Source organism: Rhodamnia argentea, chromosome 6 (assembly GCF_020921035.1).
Source record: "Rhodamnia argentea isolate NSW1041297 chromosome 6, ASM2092103v1, whole genome shotgun sequence".
NCBI classification, from domain to species: Eukaryota; Viridiplantae; Streptophyta; class Magnoliopsida; order Myrtales; family Myrtaceae; genus Rhodamnia; species Rhodamnia argentea.
The window spans coordinates 18,187,868-18,196,878 of record NC_063155.1 but is presented as its reverse complement, the minus strand read 5'-3'; the positions used below and the strand labels follow the sequence as shown (position 1 = coordinate 18,196,878).

General features: G+C 36.7%; 1 protein-coding gene across 1 annotated transcript; it reads left to right on the top strand.

Moving 5' to 3' along the window:
* The first annotated feature begins 8,231 nt into the window (after window positions 1–8,231).
* Window positions 8,232–8,927, top strand: LOC115751710 (protein DMP3). The gene has a single exon (XM_030689672.2). It carries the CDS (start codon window positions 8,232–8,234, stop codon window positions 8,757–8,759), a length of 528 nt encoding a protein of 175 aa, XP_030545532.1. The 3' UTR covers window positions 8,760–8,927.
* The last annotated feature ends 84 nt before the right edge of the window (window positions 8,928–9,011 follow it).

The following is a 9,011-nucleotide window of genomic DNA, read 5'->3' as shown; positions in this document are numbered from 1 at the left end:
ATGACAAAGATCCATAAAGGTCACTTTTCCTAACATCTTCAACGAGTAAATCTTCAGTAACAACATGCCGTAGCGCATGAGAAGCTTCTCCCTTTGATAGATGTTTCCCAGCTCCATGCAAATTCAGCTTTTCGTGCCGATGCTTTTTGGCCTGATTTAACACTCTAATTTAAGAATCAAGTGGACAAAGAACAGGATGATCAAAGGAAAACATCTAAGTTACTTTCTCAACATACATAGACTCAAAGAACCCCTGTAAACTTCTAATAGGTGAGCCGAAGAAACTGCTACCCTGTTGACTTCGCCAACTCAACCTACGCAACAATAATTCCACATTCGAATATGAGCAATACAAAAATCTTAGCTCGTAAGAGATTAGAGCAAAAGCAACTGAAAAAGAAAAATAGTAAGCATTCAAACCAATTGCTTTGCAATCTCAGTCGCATCGAACACAAACAAAACTTTTGATCTTGAGGCAATTGTCGCACGTATTTCTGCAATTATTGGAATCAAATTTTTCTCCAAAATGGACAAGCTGCAGGTGACGTCGACAGTCAACATCATTTTCACAGTAATTGACCTAAAACAATTGCATGACTTTCAGAACATCTTTAGTAATGGGAACTTTAGAAAGCATAATTTTTTTTCAGAAAGCATCATTTGAATCAATACAATACCATGCGCAACAGATTGTCAGTATTCGTTTCAAGTATCCTTCCTAAATTCGCCATATTGATACGGTTATAACCATTTGCGGTTGCCTCTTGAACTTAGATTCAGCAGATTGTCAGCATTCGTTTCAGCACTTCTCTCCTGGCCATATAACAAATAAGCTTACAAAAAATACTAACCTGACTGCCAAAAAAAAAGAAAGCTCTGATGCCTTCTTGTTTAATCAATAAGACGTCTAATTAATTCATCATCATCATCAACAGCAATCTCGTCCTCATTGTGTTGCCCATCATCGTGCCCATCATCTATTTCATGAGTGGGAGGTACATGAGGAACTTGATCTTGATTTTGGTTGAGGTGTCGCAAGACCAATTGCATTTGACTTTGCAGAGAACCGATTTGCTCATCTTTTTGTGACATTTGTTCTGACATTTGTTCTTTGACCACTTTCATTTCTTCATCCTTCTCTGCAAGTAAATGTCTTAGTTGGCTCACTTGTTGTGTCATTTCCTCCTCGAGTTGTGTCCTCCTTGAAATAGCCACATTGGAGGATGAACTTCCAACAGTCTTTTCTGTATATACCCTTGACAAGGACCCCAACCCAAATATTTTTCCTCTCTTCACCCACCTGATGCCTCCATCCATTATGCCATATTGCCGATTGCTAGCTCGGACGCAGCCCCACCATCACCGCCACCAGCCGTGCTGATTAAAAGCTCGTCATATATTTCCTACTTCAACGAAATAAATATGAAAATATAATAATTTCATATATGTAACTGCTATAAATATTAAAAGCATTCATGATTTTCATTGTAATTTCCATAAAGACAAAAGTATAACCTTACATAATTTAATAGATTTTGCTCGGTCACCAATCCATATCTTATCTTTCTTTTGAAATGTGTGTTCGAATGTAGCTACATACGTCGGTTCCGTCCCCAATTCATGTGCCTACAAAATTGAAACATAAATGAGTAATTGAATTAAATTAACTTACAACATGTTTAACAAACTTACCATTCTTTTTCTATGCTCCCCAATGTTGATGGAGCCACTAGCATATGTCGCAGACGCCGAAGACCCTTGACTAGAACTAGAAGCTTGATTCTTGGCATTTTGTTCACTCCTTTGTAAAAGTTTCGTTGTGCACATTCTCATCAAAACCCGTTACTCCTATTTCTTCCAATTGTGATGCATAGTTACTACCCACTTGTTCAAATGTATGAGTAAAACTAGTACCCGTATGGTTCAATTTTGAAATGAAATTTTGACCAACTACATCAATCACCATCCTCCGATATGGGTTTAATTGGTTATAATAATTACATTATTCCCTAATTGAAAATTGATCACTTCTTTGATATTCTTCATCAGATATAAATGGTTCACCATGGCAAGTACAATTATAATAGTTCGGAGTAAACTCAAATCTACAAAGATATTCTCTAACTTTGTCACACACATGAAATTTACTATTATTGCACATTTTACACGGATACCTTACCTTCTTTTCATCCATGAACTCAAATTTACTACTATTAAATTTCAAAAACTGTTCCAACCCGATGCGAAACTCACCGGTCAATCCTCATCGTCCAGGTAAGTTCTTATTATACATCCAATTCCTATCTCTTTGCATTGTGTCTGTATAAATATTAAAAAAATCTCATCAAATATTAAAAATACCATATCTACTATTTAATATTCTTAATTAAAACCATAAAATCGTAAAAATTAAAATTCTATCCGTGACGCAATAATTACTTTGAAGTTGAAAAAAGTAAAAAAAAAAAAATACCATGTGAAGAAGACTTACCCAAGTATTTCACTAAAATATTTATAGTCTAAAGTGGTCAATTTAATGAGAATTGCAATGTTCACTTGGATTGCGAGACCTTCAAATGGACATGTACCTTAAAAAAAAATTACATAAGATTCATGAAACGTTTGGCAATTGATAGAAGAAAATGGTGAAATAAACAGCTAATAATTTATTCTAATTAGCAACGAAAACAAGACATTCATCGCTAATTATCTACGCAATGGAAAGTTCGTTGCTAATTAGCGATGAACGTGGAATTTCGTGGCTAATTAGCGACGAACGTGGACTTTCGTCGCTAATTCGACGGCATCTCCCCTTCCCCAACTACTGATGAAATTCACCGCAACCCTATATGAACAATCCAATGGAATAATGTCACAAATATTGTCGCTAATTGTACATTACTACACTTTTTTAAACAGACACCATAACTTATTTCAATCCACAAGCTCAACTTTACTTTGAAATTGAAAAAAAAAAGTTACAATGTCAAGAAAACTTACCCAAGTATCTAATTGTATTTTTTGTAGGAGAAAGTGGTTGATTTCATAAAAAAATTGCAAGGTTCACTTGGATTGCGAGATATTCAAATGGACATGTACCTAAAAAAAGAGAAATTAGTTAAGATTCATGTAGCTTGTGGCAATTGATAGAAGAAAATAGTGAAATAAACAACAATTTATTCTATGATTACCGTAAGGCACAAATAAGAATAGCAAGGAGAGAAGATAGAAGGCAAAACAGAAGAGAGAAGAGAGAAGAGAGAAGAGAGCGGGCGAAAGAGAAGAGTATGGAGAGAGAAGGTAATGTCATTTTAAAGGGCGAAATTTTACTCGGCCATGAATTTCGCGACGAAAATATGTTGTACAAATTTAGCGAGGACTTTAGCAACACAATTTGAAATTAGCGTCATAAAACTATCGGTGGATTTAGCAACAAAAATAGTTGTTCGTCGCAAATTAGCGACGAAATAGGGTTTCGTCACTAAATGCTTAGCAACAAATTTGCGACGAAATTTAGTTTCCGTCGCTAAATGCTCAATAGGACGTTAGCGACGAAAAACACTGTTCGTCGCTAATTAGTTTTTATTTTTATCTTTATTTAAATCATATTAGCGACGAATAATACATTTCGTCACTAAATTAGTGACGAAAATAGTGATTCGTCACTAAATTTAACATTTTCTTTGTTTTTTTTATTCATAGTTCTAATGTTGCAATGAAAATAACATTTTGTCGCTAAATTGAATATTTTCTTTTTTATTTATATTTCTATCATATTAGCGATGAAAACCATGATTCGTCGCTACATAGTGATAATTTTGCGATGAAATCAATGTTCGTCGCTAAATGCTTCGCAACAAATTTGCGACGAACTTTGGTTTTCGTCGCTAATTGCTCAATAGGAGGTTAACGACAAAAAAACACTGTTTGTCGCTAATTATTTTTTCATGTTTATTTTTATTTTTATTTATATCACATTAGCAACGACTAATATATTTCGTTGCTAAATAGCGACGAATAATATATTTCGTCGCTAAATTAGCAACGAAAATATTTATTTGTCGCTAATTTTAATTTTTTTTCTTTGTTATTTTTATTAATAGTGCTAATTTTGCGAAGAAAATAACATTTTGTCGCTAACTTTTAAGAAAATATTTTGCGACGAAAAAGACATTCGTCGCTAATTAGCGACGAAATGTGGCATTTCGTCGCTAATTGGCAACGAATCCTATTTTCGTCACAAAGGTGTAGCTATGAAAAATATTTTCATGGCCGTTTTCGTTGCTAATGTGTGACGAAATTTTTTTTGTGGCCATTTTCGTCGCAATGTAGCGACGAAATTTTTTTCATGGCTATTTTCGTTGCACATTAGCGACGAAAAACAGTTCGTGTTTATTTTCGTCTCAAATTAGCGACGGATGGTGTCGTCACTAATTGTGTTGCAAATAGCGACGAATATTTATTTTGTCGCTATTTTCGTCGGAAATTAGCGACGAATTTTTTTCCTCCCAAATTGTTCGTGGCTAAATCCGTGTTTTTTTGTAGGGTGTGGTTTGGGAGGATTGGAAGTAATCGTGGAAGCAAAAATTATCAGATGCATTTGGGACAGTGATTGCGGGCCACCAAGATGCCGCACATGTCTGATCTTCTCGTGTGCGCACATGCGGACGAGGAGAGAGTTTCGTAGGAGACCTCGAGGGAAAAGGAAACGGCGCAACAAGTCCCTTGAAAAGAATTGGAAATCCATAATGTCTCTTATTGATATGTAAATAAAAATTTAACCGTTGTTCCATTTGAAGAATAAAAAATGAAGTTAAAGATATCTCTCTATTTCTCTGGTGGTGTGCATTCGTGTGAAAGAGAGAATTAACAGATGATGCCTAATGATCGAAAAAGAAGCGAGTCGGGACCGGTGGCCAAACACGACTTTATAAATCGTTCTCGCAAATTAAAAGAGTTCCTCATACGATTCTTTTTTCTTCGGAAGATTTTGTAGGAAATTAGGCTTATTGTTATTGCTTTTCCTCTAGCAAAGAACTATTCAAATTCACAGCAATAATATGGGGCTGTGGCGAGGACGATAAATTTGGTCCGGGTAACCTCTTACCCAATTCAATCAAAATGTGTTGAGCAATGATTATGTGACGGCACTGTCATTCTTCCACAAGAGAAGGTGCAATCTTGCCCTTTGATTTAATCTAGGCAACCGGGTAACCTCTCACCACGTTTCCTTGAAAATTCTTGCTTAGTGTTCGGTGGGATATATATATATATGAAATAAGATACCCAAATATTGCTAATAACCATTATGAAAAAATCACATACAAATGATCGTTTGTTTCGCCGAAAATGAATAATTTGAAAAATCACTTACAAAGATGAATGAACAAAAAATTATTTTGACAAAAATGTCAACCTAAAAGTCAATATTTGACTTATTAAGAAAATGATATCTAACTATAAATGGAATGGAGCGACACTTAAAAGACACTTAGAAGACCTTTTTTTTGCCAAAAAAATGTGCGCTTTCACGATCAGGAATACCCCAATATACTTTTGTTGATACCTGAATTTTTCTCCGCCCTTAAGAATGTTATAAAATATAAAGAGAAAAAGGTATCCGGTTTGACCTTCCAATTTTTGTGTAATAAATAAGATTTGAAATAATTAGCAATGTAGGTGGATGGATTATACATTTGCTTGATTGGCATTAACTTTAATAACTTGCTGGTCAATGCTAATAAAGTTGGGTATGTTTAAAATGTAAAGTCGATGTTTTATAGGTAAGGAAGAAGCATATAGGACGATTACGAAAAGGCAACATATTATTTTAATTATTTGGCATCCTCTTTTGATTAGCCAGACGAGAAACAACAACATCTATGATTCTGTCATTAGTGGCTTGACTTATATGTACTCTCATATTACATGCATGGTGGAACAAACAGATCACAAAAAGCACATCTCCTAAGCAAAACCATCGACCTATCATCCCTGCAAAATCCCTTTTGGCTTAAGGAGCAATGGCGAGACCGTCATCCACATCCATTATGCTGCTCATGTTTTTGCTAATCGCCATCGGTGACCTCTCTCTTTCTCTCTTCTGTGCATGAGAGGATAAGGAAGATGTTGACAATGGAACAAAAACAAAAAAAAGCTAAAGATCTCTCTCTCTCTCTCTCTCTCTCTCTCTCTCTCTCTCTCTCTCTCTCTCCCGGTGTGCGTGTGTGTGTGAAAGAGAGAGTTATAACATGGCGTGCATTGATTTATTATAAATAAAAAAAAAAAGTGATTCGGGACCGGTGGACAAACATGACTATATAAATCTTTTTCGCACATTGAAAGATAACAAGCAAGGTTCCGCCATTGAGTGAGAAATGGAAAAATTCCTGCCAATATCCATGCCAAGAAAGAAAGTGTTCCTTCTGTTCCTGGATAGCTTCTTGACATTCCTATGTGAATTAGTTCTTGGTGCAAAATCTACATATAATCAATCCTCTGACAATATGGTCATGTCACACCGTATTAACAACACGTGAAAGTAAATTTTAATGGAAATGTTACCAAAAGGTCCTAAACATATTGTAATTATATCAATTCAGTCATAATTTTTTTTTTTTTTTGCAATTGAATCAAAAACTTTTTGTTTTTATGCTAATTTAGTCAATCCGACTAATTTTGACCGGAAATCATCGACATAGACGCCGGCTGTCCTACTTGGGACATCTTGCGTTAACGTCGACAAAAAAATGACAAATGCATGATGAACTTTTCGATGGCTTGCAAAGTGCACATTGATAAGATTCTGTTGGAGTCAGACATTCTAAAGTCTTATAGGAGCGTTTGAAGGGATTTGATCAGTATACGTGGGAAGCACAACGACTTGAGGCCCGTTCCTTACTGCTAGGCTTTCCCGAAATTGTCTTTGGACCATTGCAGCAGTGCCGTGAAGCGAATAGGGTCGCGGACTGGCTGGCAAAGGTCCAATAGATCAACTGCTTACCTCGTAATTGGCTTATCAAACCCTCCCTAACTTCATCGGAATTTACTTTGTTCCGAGTCTTTCATGTCTTTATCGCAAACTGAATGCTAACAATAAAGCACCTTTTTCCGATCCCCCCCCCCCAAAAAAAAAAAAAAAAAAACACAATATTTCATTTTGGTCAAACCAAATAGCTGGAAATTGGCGGCTGATTTTGTACGAAGACAGACTTATTAAAGTTGGATACTAACCCGAAGAATTATTCTTAAATTTACAGAATGACTCACGGCATACATCTCGGATTAGCATAATCCGCCCAAAGCCATAACAAGCCACGTTCTTTCGACAGCTACAATGGCTTTGTACAGATCTGCCTTCTCACTTCCTTTAACAAATACAGTTGAATGGGCAGATGAATTGCGTGTATATAGTTTTTACATATGATAATTATGTTGCAAAATGGCATATTGGTTATAGGGTTAATATCACAAAAAATTCTAAACTTGTGCATTTGTAACAAATTTACCCCAAATTAAATTTTTTGACCACAAGTACATCAGTTTGGGGTTTTTTGAGGTCAAAAAGTTAATTTATGGTAAATTTATCGAGATATACCAAGTATGAGATATTTCGTGATATTAGCCCTTGGCTATATGATTAAGAAAGCTCTTGGAGGTTATTACATTAAGAAAGCTCTTGGAGGTTATTACAGGGGATAACGATCGCTTAATAACAAAAACTTGTCGGGATCAATTCGATGAGCAAAGTTATTGATCACCGAAAAATCCTTACTAAATTTCATTTTTCCTTCCGCCCGCTTGCTCTCTGGCTCTGTGGCTGAAGGTAGGGCAAATTTCTCTAGCAACCTTCGTTGAACTCAAAAGCACGAGATCACCATATTGTTTGGTTTTGGTTACAATGATTGGCCCGAGATTTGCACTGTAAAACAAAATTTTTCCCACGCTGAGAAGAAAAGAGGTTGCTGCCATAACTGCAATGTCGTCGTTCCATCTATGTTTCTTGTAAGCATACAAGTAAGGCAGCTCGGAGGAGTCCCCGACACCATCGTTCTACAGCAATAAAGCTCGTGGGATCACATGGTAAACATGCTCGTGCTTAACTGAATTCGAATCCCACATCGACAGAAAGCATCTGCCTCTTCATTTGACGTGTAGTGCTATAAAATGGTTCACACCTCATGCAAAATTGCCAACCCATCTCTCTCTCTCTCTCTCTCTCTCTCTCTCCGATGGCTGATCCATCTCTTCCATCCCCAAACGATGAGGCCAAATTAGCAACACAAACACCAGCAAAATCTCTTCCAAAGCCTAGCTCACAGCATGCCCTGCCCAAGACCCTAGCAAGTGCTTCCAACTTTGCCAATCTTCTTCCCACCGGCACCGTCCTATCCTTCCAAGCTCTCATACCTTCATTCTCCGACAATGGCTCTTGCCGGCTTTACAACAAGTACCTGGCTAGCTCCTTAATTGGGCTGTCTGCCGTCGTCTGTTACCTTTCTTCATTCGCGGACAGCTTTAGAGGCAAAGACGGGAAGTTACATTACGGCATTGCCACATTCGGAGGATTTTACATCTTTGACTATCGTCATTGTGAAGGAGATGTTAAAAATGATACAGAGATGAAGAAGTTGAGGATTAGTTTCGTAGACGTGGTCCATGCCTTTGTGTCGCTCATTGTCTTCTTGATCTTTGCCTTTAGCAACCGAATGTGTGGTCTTGTTTCTTTCCCGAAGCAGGAACCACGGGAAAAGAATTGATGATGAATCTGCCGCTCGGAGCTGGAATTGTCTCGACCTTCTTGTTCATCATTTTTCCAACTAGAAGGAGAGGGATAGATCTTCCTCCGCCAACCAATTAACGGGCAAAGTATTCTCTGAACTGATTATGTTGAACTCAAGTTTGCTTACATATGCAGTTAATCATGATAAGAAGCACTGCTTACCAAATTATTTGAACACAATTCCAAGATCATCCAAATATGTACACGAGAGCATTTATACATACATAGA